Source organism: Pleurodeles waltl, chromosome 8, assembly GCF_031143425.1.
Source record: "Pleurodeles waltl isolate 20211129_DDA chromosome 8, aPleWal1.hap1.20221129, whole genome shotgun sequence".
Lineage (NCBI taxonomy): Eukaryota > Metazoa > Chordata > Amphibia > Caudata > Salamandridae > Pleurodeles > Pleurodeles waltl.
The window spans coordinates 13463204-13476157 of NC_090447.1; the positions used below are offsets into that span (position 1 = coordinate 13463204).

Consider the following 12954-nt stretch of genomic DNA (forward strand, 5'->3'; position numbering starts at 1 on the left):
TTGCAATCAGCTCAGGCGGCGCTGAACTCAGCACCACCCTACTGATTACAACCTTGTTCCCCACCAGCCTTTTCATGGTAGTTGAACTGCCATGAGAAGGGTGGCGAAGAACAAGTGCAGGGGTCCCCCTGCCCAGCACCTTTGAAATGCACACTGTCTGCTGTGCAGACAGTGTGCATTTTGAGGGTGCTGGTACCCCATGAGTGTGGCAGTAGTGCTGCCAGCTATATTATGAGCCCGTGACAATGTTGCTGCCCCTTTCCCACTGGGCTGGCTTGGTCAGCCCAGTGGGAAAATTGTAATGAGGCCAGCGGGGAGGTCAACCACATGGCGGCGACCTCCACGTCGGCAGTTTGGTGTTTCCATCCTCTTAATCAGCCCCATAGGCTGTATAAATAAACAATGAAAACATATGCAACAGAAGAAGTGTGACATAGGAGGAGGATGGTGATAGAAATTAGTATAATTGTTTTATTCACTTAGGCCACAATTATGACTGTGGCGGTCCGAGGATCACCAGACTCGCAGTGGCGGTCAGACCACTGTGGCGGTCGACCACCACATTACAAGTTTGGCAGGCAGACTCGCCAGCCTACCGCCATCCCCGCCCAGATCCTAGATCCCAACGGCTGATGGCGGAGCTGGCTGTAATCAGCCAGTTTGTTGCTGAACTCAGTGCTGCCCTGCTGATTAAAAACCTTGTTCTCCTCCAGTCTTTTGATGGTGGTTCCACCATCATGAAAAAGCTAGTGGAGAACAAGTGCAGGGGGGCACCGAGGGACCACTGCACTGCCCATGCTAATGGCATGGGAAGTGTAGGGTCCCCATGCCCAGCACCCTTGACATGCACACTGTCTGTTATGTTCATGCCCCCTGCGTGCGGCAATGCTGCCACACCTTTCCCACTGGGCTGACCAGTGGAAACCTTGGTTTCCGCTGGTCATCCGAGTGGGAAAGCCGTAATGGGGCTGGCGGTGCTTGCGACCTCCCTGTTGGGAGTTTGAAGGACGGATATTACTGTCCGCCAAACTCATAATCAGCCCTTAATTCTTTAGGGTCTTTGTACAATGCTACATGTCGCCTTTTGGTTACTTCAGAGTGCTATTGTGAAGAAGCACATGGAAAATTAGCAGTAGAGGCAGGTCAGACACTATGTTCATTATATATATGACCTAGTGGCACTCGCAACTAGATAATTATAGTTAGGACCTAATTTCTATGGAAAAAGCTTTTTTTTACTTGCCTATATCTTTGGCGGCGGTTGACAAATCTTAACAACATTTTCCAAATAAATGTGCGACTCAGATGAGGTGCTGTCTGGTAAGTTTGTGAATTTTTCACTTTGTAAATCTAGAGCTGCGATTTTGACCTCGTTGGGCCACATTAGCGTCATAAAAAATGACGCTAATGTAGTGGAAAGAGGCGCCAGGCCCTCTTAAATCTGGGCCTAAGAGTAGAATCCGGCTTAACGGACCGTAAAACCGTCCACAAACACTCTAGAAACGGTTCGAGACCCTGGTTGTCAGAGAAGCCCTCAGGTACTGCCCTATAGTTCAACCCTAGCCCGTATTGCCGAAGCATAGATGTTGGTGCTAGTTTTAGATCAAGGACACCTTACTATCTCTCTCAAGCATAGAGGCCGAGCCCCTCTAACGCACTTGGATATTTCTAGTCACTAGTGTGATGTCACTGTAGCTTTGGTCAGCTCTTAAGGGGATAGAGACAGCTACTCTATGGTACATACTCCCAAAAGAGTGGAGCACGCACACATCCCTCAGTAGGGTGCGCATGCCGCCCTCTCCACTACTGCACCTCTCGCTACACTGCGGACTGTGAAGGAAGCATGGAGTAGCAGCATGAGCAGCGGAAACAGCAGGCTAGAGGAGGAGAGTACTCCACAAGCATGAAATGTACATAGCCCTGTGACCCCCACACAACAAGGGCCCCCCGAACCTGGGAGGTGAGTGAGGAAGCACCTGGGTTCACGGTTTCTAGCTGTGGACCCATGTAACATTAAATAAACCCCAGATGGTACAGACAACACAAAAAAGTAATGCTTTTTTGCATGCTATTCAAAAATAAATTTTTACAGTCACAGTCTCTTGTATATGTTTGACATATGAGCATACAGCCCCCAGGAAGAAGGGGTGCGGGGTTCTTTAGTGTATGACTTCAGTAAACACTACACTAGCATCTCATTCCTACTGGACAGTATTCAGGATAACCGCTTTGATTGTCTCCCTCAATGCAAGGCATGCATTTTCAGATTTCTTCAGTTTCTTCAAAGCCCCTACTCCCATTTTTGTGTGATATCCGAGAGCACGAAGGACCACCATTCAAGTGTATGGTGTTCGTGCAGTAGTGTGTCCCAGGGGTGGGGAGCCACCGCAAGGGTGCAGCAGAGCACTGGCGTCTGAATGTAAGCCAGGATGGTCGTGATTCTGAAGGCACCTCATTAAATGGTTGTCCTGCACCAGACGGGGAAGTCCACTGGGATGGGCATGCCTTCCTAGGATCCAGGCAGTACATAGCATTTTGTTAAAAGGGTGCAGTGGGGAGCCCTGTACCTCAGGCTCTGCCAAATGGATTGTGGGAGAAAACCTGCACTGTTCTGTGTTCATAGAAGGCAGCAAGGGATCTGTCCTTGCTGTATGTAGCACTTTGTTAAAAGAGTGTATTGGAGAGCAGTGCTCCACAGGCTGTGCAGAATGGATTGTGCAGAGAACACCTACACTGTTGCATGTTCATAGAATGCAGCAAGGGACCAGACCTGGCTGTGACCTTAAGGTGCTGGGCTGGGGCACCCCTTAACCCCCATATTCACAAAGGGATTTCCGCAGCCTGCACACTGCACCATTGAAAAACTGGCCTCTATTTCAGCCTCCTAGCTCCTCTGTTGTCCCATAAGTTCATGGTGGAAACACTTGACAACCTGGACTTAGGAAATCTATCTCTACACACATTAGAGAACAGTAATTGTGGCAGCGCAGTACATACACAACTGTTTAACTCTAACATTGCACAGCAGGCAGTGCCATGGGAAGATTACCAAGGGACAAATGTAAGGAAATAAACTATGCCCACCCCCCAAAAAAAATACCCTGCTTGGTACTAAAAAAAAAAAGTTTGCAATGCAAAATGTCTCACTACACTTGAGTTGGAGCTATTGGCATTGTAAATGCATAACTGGACTTTTTTGCCACATTAATTGGTCAACTCTTGCATATTTTGGTCCTTTCTGCCAAATAATTCCAGTGGCAATGCATGGAACTAAAGGGCTAGTAGGCCTACTAGAATATTTTCTAACCCAGGCCCTTAAAACACAAACTACTCCCAGTTGCAAGTCATATTTACTTGGCAGTTGGTACAGGCAACATTGCCTGTGGGTCAATGAATAAATAATTGTACTTCCAGAATGCCTGCTTATTGGAGCACTATACCTTTACAGCAGTCTGGGGAGTGGAACAAAACACCCTTGATTTTTCACACGCTTGAAGAGAGCCATCTCACATGATAATAATGATCCTCAGTCAGTCTCGAACTGAAATATTAGTTATAAAATATTGACCACTGTGCAGCATAATCAACTGTAAGCTCTCCTCGAGGTTAGTTTTATAAATACAAGCACACACAGGACAAGTTTTACAGATTCAAACGTGTGTAGTTCATCTATTCAAGTTTCTGCTTTATATTCACAGCTTGTATCACGTTATGAAAATTAACTACACATCTCATAATGCAAAGCTCAAACATAAACTTAATGAGGGAATCATCCATCGAACTAGGGAGCTGGACAACTCTACAAATACTACTCCAAGGGCTGGTTTCCAGCTTGTATCACATTATTAAAATATAACTACGAGCAGCAGATATGAATATGTGTGCTGCAAAGAACGTGTCCTAGGCAGATCACAGAGTGCATATAATGTAAACGTGTCAAAATAACTCTAGCAATTAATGTTCCTTTTGGAGACAGAACATACTTTTGTCTAGTGGAAGCTTGGAGTCAACATAAGGTGGCGTACAGGGTTAATATGCTTGCTGCAAAGAACGTGTGCTAAGCAGATCGGAGTGCATATAATGTAAAAACAATACCGCCAATCGAGTTCACGCTGTGAGCACTGTGAGCACCATGACAGCCAAGAGAATGTACTTTTGTCTAGTGGAAGCTTGGAGTCAACATAAGGTAGCGCACAAGGTTAATGTGCCTGCTGCAAAGAACGTGTACTAGGCAACTCACAATTAATCAATCAATCAATACATTTATAAAGCGCACTACATACTGTGAAGGTCTCAAGGCGCTGGGGAAAAAAAGGGGGGGTGCTGCTACTGCTCGAAGAGCCAGGTCTTGAGGTGTCTTCTGAAGGTGAGCAGGTCCTGGATCTGTCTTAGGTCAGACGGGAGGGTATTCCAGGTCTTGGGGGCGAGGTAGGAAAAAGATCTGCCGCAGGAGGATTTGCGTCAGATCCGGGGGATGGAGGCGAGGGCGAGGTTGGAAGAGCGGAGTTGTCGGGTGGGGGTGTAGAAGCTGAGTCTGTTGTTAAGGTAGGCTGGTCTGGTGTTGTGGAGTGCTTTGTGTGCGTGGGTGAGGAGTTTGAAGGTGATCCTCTTGTCGACGGGGAGCCAGTGCAGGTCTCTCAGGTGTGGGGTGATGTTGCTGCGGCAGGGAATGTTGAGGATGAGTCGGGCGGAGGTGTTTTGGATGCGTAGGAGGCGTTGCATGTGTGTGGACGGGATGCCTGCATAGAGTACGTTGCCGTAGTCAAGCCTGCTGCTGACGAGGGCCTGTGTTACCGTTTTTCTTGTTTCGGTTGGGATCCATTTGTAGATCCTGTGAAGCATGCGGAGCGTGTTGTAGCAGGAGGAGGAGATGGCGTTGACCTGCTTTGACATGGAGAGGGATGAGTCGAGGATGAAGCCATGGTTGCGTGCGTGGTCAGTTGGTGTTGGTGGGGTTCCCAGAGAGGCTGGCCACCACGAGTCGTCCCAGACAGAAGGGGTGGGCCCAAGGAGGAGGACCTCCGTTTTGTCCGAGTTCAGTTTCAGCCGGCTGCCTCTCATCCAGTGCTTGTAATGTCAAAATAACTCTGGCGATTTATTTTCTATCTGAAGGGAGAAAATACTTTTGTCTAATGGAAACTTGGAGTCATCATAAGGTGGCACACAGGGTTAATGTGCTTGCGGCAAAGAACATGTACTAGGCAAATCACAAAGTGCATGTCATGTACAAATGTCAAAATAACTGCTGATTTATGTTCTTTCTGGAGAGAACGTACTTTTGTCTAGTGGAAGCTTGGAGTCATCATAAGGTGGCGCACAGGGTTAATATGGCTGCTGCAAAGAACATGTACTAAGCAGATCAAAGTGCATATAATGTAAAAACGATACCGCCGATCTAGTGAGCACTGTGAGTGCCTGGCAGCCACGAGAACATACTTTTGTCTAGTGGAAGCTTGAAGTCATCATAAGATAGCACAGAGTTAATGTGCCTGCAGCATAGAACGTGTACCAGGCAAATCACAAAGTGCATGTAATTAAACAATGTCAATATATCTTTGACAATATATGTTCTTTCTGAAGAGGGAACATACTTTTGTCTAGTGGAAGCTTGAGGTCATTTTAAGGTAGTACACAGGGTAATATGCCTGCTGCAAAGAATGTGTACTAAGCAGATGAGAGTGCATATAATGTAAAAACGATACAGTTGATCGGGTTTGCGCTCTGACCGCTGTGAGCGCCATGGCAACCAAGAAAACTGACTTTTGTCTAGTGGAAGCTTGGGGTCATTTTAAGGTAGTACACAGGGTGAATCTGCCAGCTGCAAAGAACGTTTACTTAGCAGACCAGAGTGCATATAATGTAAAAACGATAGGCATGTGGTGGGCGTGGCTAAAAGCCCACAATACTTACAACAGGTCAAAGCGCTGGTGTGCTCAACCTGAAAAGATGGTGAAATCATGCACAAATCCTAAGGAATGCAATTAACATTCAACTGGTAATCGGCATAGTGTTAATAATCAATGCAAAAATTGGTTGGACCGTACCTCTAAACAAGGCCACTCATTAATAAACCAAAAGTGAAAACGAGCATTTGCAATGCAATGGGTCTTGTGTTTGCTCGAGTTAGAGCTATTAGCATTGTAAATTCCTCACTGGACTTTTCTTGCCACATAAATTGAAGATTAAAAGTAAAACTGTTGACATATTCGAGCCGATTCAAAGCGTCACAGCAGCCATGAGCACGAAGGAGAGACACAAAAGGAAAAAGAAGTTTGCTTGCAGTCAAACATCTTGGCAATCGTGCAATTATCCATGTGACAGGGTCGATGTCCAGCGTGGTAACCCGTACGAGGGACAAACATAAAGCATTTACCAATGATAACAAAGGATTTTTGAAAGGCGAGCCCCTGAACGTGTGATAGTGATGGGCATGCGGTGGGCGTGGTTAAAAGCCCACAGACAGATTACAACATGTCAGAGAGCTTGCTCGCTTGACCTGAAAAAGACTAAGGGGGTTATTACAACTTTGGAGGAGGTGTTAATCTGTCCCAAAAGTGACGGATATACCACCAGCCGTATTACGAGTTCCATAGGATATAATGGACTCGTAATACGGCTGGTGGTATATCCGTCACTTTACCGTCACTTTTGGGACGGATTAACACCTCCTCCAAAGTTGTAATAACCCCCTAAATGAGATAAATTAGAAGTTCTCGGTGGTCAATGACAAAGAATCCCTATACACCAGCTCACGTGCCTGGACAGTAATACATGAATATAAAGCCCTTAAACCTCAACCATATCTAGACGTTGGATGGTTCAAGCGGCCAAAGGAGTCCTGTATCAGGTACGGCTTAGGCCTCCCCTCTGGATACGCCCACGTCGTGCCCTGGCTACGGGGTGAAGAACCACTCATGTGCAGACGGTGTCATGCATCAGGGGAGAGTGCTGCCATGGGCATAGAAAGTGTGGGGGACGGAGGGAATGTATCCCCCCCAGATGTTGGAGGGTGGGCGACACGGGGGACGAAGGTGAGGGGGACAAGGGGACAAAATAATTTCCCCTCTCACATCTATTATTCAGAGGGCCATTAGCGCACAAAAGCGCTACTTATAATAGCCTTGTACGGACCATCCTCCAATCTGATGGGAACAGAATGAAGGTGAGTCCAGAGGCCCCCTGCGACCTTTCCTCTGCCCTTTTGTTTGTCCTGTTCATAGCTGTGGGCATTAAGGGTGCTCATAAGAACAAAAGGCACGAGGAGGAGAAAAGAGTTTTGGATGATTACTGTCTGCATCACCTGCCGCCTTCAAGAGGAGCTGCAAGACAATGAGGAAGATCTAAAGAGGAAACTGAGTCCCACTCACCCTGATGCCTGCAGGCTAGAAAGGAGACTCTGTGAAACACAATATTTGTATTTGCCTAAGATCACACCAGTTGGTGAAACAGTGAAGTCGAGATTGAGCCCTGATTTTACCTTTTCACACAACAATTTAGCTATTAGAAGGCTATATTTTTCTAACATTTATGTTTAATGTTTTGTTATTTAGGTAATGAAGGGCTTGATTACAGCGTGGCTAACAGGGAGAAGCCATATTTCATTTTGGGCTGTTATGCCTAGCGTTATTATTTATGTTGTTGTTATTGTTACATACTTAAGCATATTGAAGTATATTATCTTTTCTCTATCTTTTCTTCACTCTACTCTGAAACAATCTACCCTATGCCACTGCACCCTATACCACTTTTCTCCACTCTGTGCTACTCTACGCCTCTGCAATCTATGCTGTACCACTCCACTCTACACCACTCTACTCTGCAGCACTCTACACTACGCCACTGCAATCTATGCTTTTCTACTCTAACAATTGTACACTACACAGCTGCACTCTGCCACTGCACTCTTCACCACTTTACTCAAAACCAATGCACTCTATGCCACTGCACTCTATGCCAATCTACTCTGCACCACAGCACTATTCCACTGCCTTCAATGCCACTGTACTCTGCGCCACAGCACTCTATGCCACTGCACTCTATGCCACTCTTCATTACACCACTGTAATCTGCGACCCTCTAATCTGCAACATTGCACTCTCTGCCACTGAACTCCACGCCACTCTACTCTGCACTACAGCACTCAATGCCACTGTACTCTGTCCCACTGCACTCTCTTCTGCATTACTGCACTCTAATCTACTCTACACCACTCTACTGTAGGACACTTCACTCTACTTTGAAATCATCTCCTCTATGCCACTGCAATCTACCCAACTCCACTCTATGCTATGACAGTCTAATCTACCCTGCACCACTCCAATGTACCCTGCGCCACTCCAATCTGTTCTGCACCGCTCTATGCTACTGCACTCTACATCACTATGTTCCACTCTGCAACAATCTACTCTTCACCACTATACTGTACTCTGCAGCAATCTACTCTATGCCACAGCATTCTATGCAACTCTAATCTACTCTGCACTACTGTACTCTAAGCCACTCTTCTCTATTCTGCATCACTCTACATCACTGCACTCTACACCAATGCATTCTTTGACACTCTACTCTACACCACTGCCCTTTATGACACTCTACTCTGCAACACTGCACTCTGCAACTGAACTATACTCCTCTCTACTCTGTACCACAACACTCTACTCTGCACCGCTCAACTGGAGCATTTCTTTTGCCACCCATAGGGAGTCCATGCAAACGCTTCTGCAAGACTGCCATTGCAGCCTGTGTGGAAAGGTGCATGCACCCTTTCACCGCCAGTTACACTGCACTAGGTCACTTATAAGTCACCCCCATGGCAGGCCACCCTGCCCTGAGGGCAGGGTACAGAGTACCAGTGTGTGAGGGCACCCCTGCACTAGCAGAGGTGCCCCGACGACCTCCACAACCATTTTTCCAGACTTCATGAGTACGGGGATGCCATTTTACACGTGTACTGGAAATAGGTCACTCCCAATTCCCAGCTACATAATGGTAACTACAAACATAGGTATGTTTGGTATTAAACATGTTGGAATCATACCCCAAGGCTTTTGCAAGCAATGGTTGTATGATTTCATGCACTCTGGGGGCTCTTTAGAGGACCCCCAGTATTGCCATTCTAGCCTTCTGAGGTTTTCCAGGCAGCCCCAGCTGCTGCCACCTCTCAGACAGGTTTCTGCCCTCCTGTTGTTTGAGCAACTCAAGCCCAGGAAGGCAGAACAAAGGATTTCCTTTGGGAGAGGGGTGTTACACCCTCCCCCTTTGGAAATAGGTGTTACAGGCTTGGGAGGGGTAGCTTCCTTTCCCAGGCCACTGGAAATGCTTTGAAGGGCACATTTTGTGCCCTTCTTGCATAATCCAGTCTACGCCGGTTCAGGTACCCCCAGTCCCTGCTCTGGCATGAAACTGGACAAAGGAAAGAGGAGTGACCACTCCCCTGTCCATTACCACCCTAGGTGTGGTGCTCAGAGCTCCTCCAGAGGGTCCCTGGGTTTTGCCATCTTGGATTCCAAGTTGGCAGTGGACTCTGGGAGCATCTGAGTGGCCAGTGCCAGCAGGTGGTGTCAGAGCCGTCCCCTGATAGGTGCATACCTGTTTAGCTGACCAAAACCCCTTTCATGGCTATTTAGGGTCTCTCCTTTGGGAGGTTCCTCAGATTCAGATTGCAAGACTCCAGCAGGAATCCTCTACATCCTTTACTTCACCTTCTCACTGAAGAAACTGCATCTAGACCCTCCAGGAACTCCACAAACTGCAACAACAAAGCAAAGACGACTTCTGCAACATTGTATCTTCAGCTCTTGCCAGCAAATGCAACTGTTTCCCGGTTGTGCATCCTCAGAGGACAGCCTCTCTTCAGCCTGCACCAGAAGAATGAACGAATCTCCCTTGGATTGAAGGAGTCACACCCCTGCTTCAGCAGGCACCTCTCTGCAACGACTGCCATCTGCGTGGGTCTCCTCTCCTGACGAGTTGCATGGATCCTGCATCACGGGTGGTGGACTGAAGTGGTCCCTATGGTCCTGACGTCTTACTGTCCAACTTTGGTGGAGGTAAGAGCTTGCCTTCCCACATAAGACAGTACCCCACTGTACCACAGATTTTTCAGTTGCCAAGGCTTGTTGGCATCCTTCTATGAAATTCTTTGTGTACAATGTAGCTCCGGCCCCCAGCACTCCTTCCTGTGATGCACAGCTTCCTTAGTGGTTCTCTGGCGGCGTGGGATCCTTTGTTTTTGTGCTGCGTGGGCCTTCTTTTGCAACTCCTTTGTCCCCGTGCTGGGGGACTCCTGTGTGCACTGGCTGGTCTTCTGTGGGCTGTCTGAGTTGCTGAGAGCCCCCTCTGACTCCTCCTTCTGGGTAGAGTCCACCAGGTCCCTCCTGGTCCCGGGCAGTGTCATTTTCCGCTAACCGTGAGCTTTCCATGTGCCAAGGCTTGTTGGCAGAATCCAGCGATGCAAACCAGATGGCAATCATCCATCCGGTGTGGGATATCATCTGCACCAAACAGGAATCCACATCCATTTTCTTGGGTGCAGTACCGACTGTTGTTCTTTACCAGTGGTTCTTCTTTTGCACCTTGATTTGGGTTAGCAGGGGCTCCTGTCCTCCCTGTACTCTTCTGTACCTCTTGGACTTAGTCCCATTCTTCCACAGGTCTTTAGGTCTAGGAATCCACCCTTTGTGTCTTGTGTCTTCTTGTGTCTTCGGGTTCTTTCATTATCTTCTTTCTCGTGTTCTGGGAAAGTTACTGTGATTTACTCCTGCTTTCCTGGGCTCTGAGGTGGGTTCTATTGCTTACCTTTGGCGTTTTCTAATACTCCCAGAGCCCCTCTACACACCACATTTGCCTAGGTGGGAAACCGACATTCGCATTCCACTTTCTTAGTATATAGTTTGTGTTTCCCCCTAGACCCATTTCCAACTATTGTGATTTTCACTAATTGCACTGTTTTCTAACTGTTTTTATGCCTATTTTCGCATACTAGTGTATATAATTTGTGTATTACTTGCCTCCTAAGGGAGTATAGTCTCTATGGTATTTTTGGCATTTGTGTCACTAAAATAAAGTAGCTTTATTTTTGTAACACTGAGTATTTTCTTTCATGTGTGTGAGTACTGTGTGACTACAGTGGTATTGTATGAGCTTTGCATGTCTCCTAGTTAGGCCTTGGCCGCTCATCCACACTACCCCTAGAGAGCCTGGCTTCTAGACACTGCCTACATTTCACTAATACAGGATAACTGGACCTGGTATAAGGTGTAACTACCATAGGTGCCCACTACAAACCAGGGCAGCCTCCTCCAAACCACTGTACTATATAGGTTACTTTTTACATTTTTCTTGTAATTGGTGACATTGGTTCATCCAGATAACTTGTGTAATGCCCGAATACCAGTCTTTCTCGATTTTCCATGTTGATGTTTTCCCACTACATTTGATCTTTTATATTTTGATTGAATAAATGCATGAAACATTCTATTTGCATACTACTTTAATATAATTGTTTATGGGAGTGGTGTTGCATTTTATTCAAGGGACCCCTCTTCCTTTAAAGTTAGTTTACTGCTCCACTCTAGGACACTCTACTTACTCCATGACACTACGCCACACCAGTCGATGGCACATCATTCTTATTTATGCCATTAACTTTGAGCCATGCTGAATAGTAGTCTCACTAGTGTACAGCATGGCTAAAACAGATTGGCAAAGGCAATAGAACTTGCATAGGCGAGACCTATTGGCTTTGCCAATGCTTGTTTATAAGGTATGAACTTCAAGGTGACTTTCAATATCGTCATGTACACCAGGGGTATTTTACCCCATATAATACATGGTCACACCACCAACTTTCCCACAAACCACTTAAAACCTTAGTGCATAGCTTCTGTCATTCCAAGCTATTAAAGTAGAGCAGAAGGAAGAAAAGCAACATTCAATTTTTTCTTTAAACAGCTGCATTAATTATGCTCTGTGACCTGATCTGCCTTTCACCTTGGCTGCTATGCTAACTCTGGCAGAAGGCATTGTAATGTCAGAACTCGACTGTAATAACCCTATCATAGTCATTTTCTGATGTCTTTTCTTTATAATCAGTGAATGCCTTTTCTTTATACGCAGTGACTTGGTGCATCACAAACAGCCGTTTCTAAAGAAATTAGTGACTGCAGTTTATACAGAGATTAGAGAATCCATGTTTATATAGCCTGTAACTGCAAGAGCTTCTTCAGTTGAAATGCTTCTAGTTATGACTGATGTGGAGCTGAGCTGCCCAAGATCACACACAGGAGTAGAAGTGTTATTAAAACTATGGTTTCCGAGCACAGTTTACAACTCTTGTACCTGATCGCTTTTGATCTCTCCAGTGCTGTTCCAATTGGCATGAGGTGAAGGGCATGGTGGGTGTGGGGCGCAAAGGGTATGTTCTTCCTTTTTCCCCTCCTACCTTGATTTGCTTGGTGCATGAAGATGCAAGGTTAATCAACATGTTATTTTGACATTTGAGCTAATTACTTTGTGAATGTAAATAACAATTAAAGATACTTTCAGACTGTGAAAACATGCCTTCCTTTCTCCCTAGTTCACTTCCAATATATATGATTGTGTATATTTATCGGAGCCTGCAGTTCGTAAACAACGAGCGATTTGTATAGGGTTGTTTGAAAGACCCCAAGGCTGTCCCTGTCCCCCCCAGAAATGTATTATCTCCTACGCCCCTGAGTGCTGCCCATGTACTCTGTATCTGCCTGGACTGAAGGAAAGAGGGTCCTCCATGCAGTGGGCGCGCTCTGGAATCGACAGTGTTCAATCCGGCGGACGGGCTGTTATTGTAGTTTTAATCCAACGGACACTATACTCAATTGTCGTTTTACTACACTTTTAATTCAAGATGCACAAAAACTGAAGAAGTACGAGCTGTGGTCACATACACTGAATATAGAAATAACACTTGGGCCC

At 46.3% G+C, this 12954-nt stretch overlaps 1 protein-coding gene across 1 annotated transcript in view; it reads left to right on the plus strand.

Annotated features, from left to right (window-relative positions):
- Positions 1–632: 632 nt before the first annotated feature.
- LOC138249019 (extracellular calcium-sensing receptor-like) overlaps positions 633–12954 on the plus strand; it is a 161683-nt gene continuing 149361 nt past the window's right edge. The window contains exon 1 of the mRNA XM_069203077.1: positions 633–760. Coding sequence (XP_069059178.1) covers positions 633–760 — 128 coding nt within the window. The remainder of the gene's footprint in view (positions 761–12954) is intronic.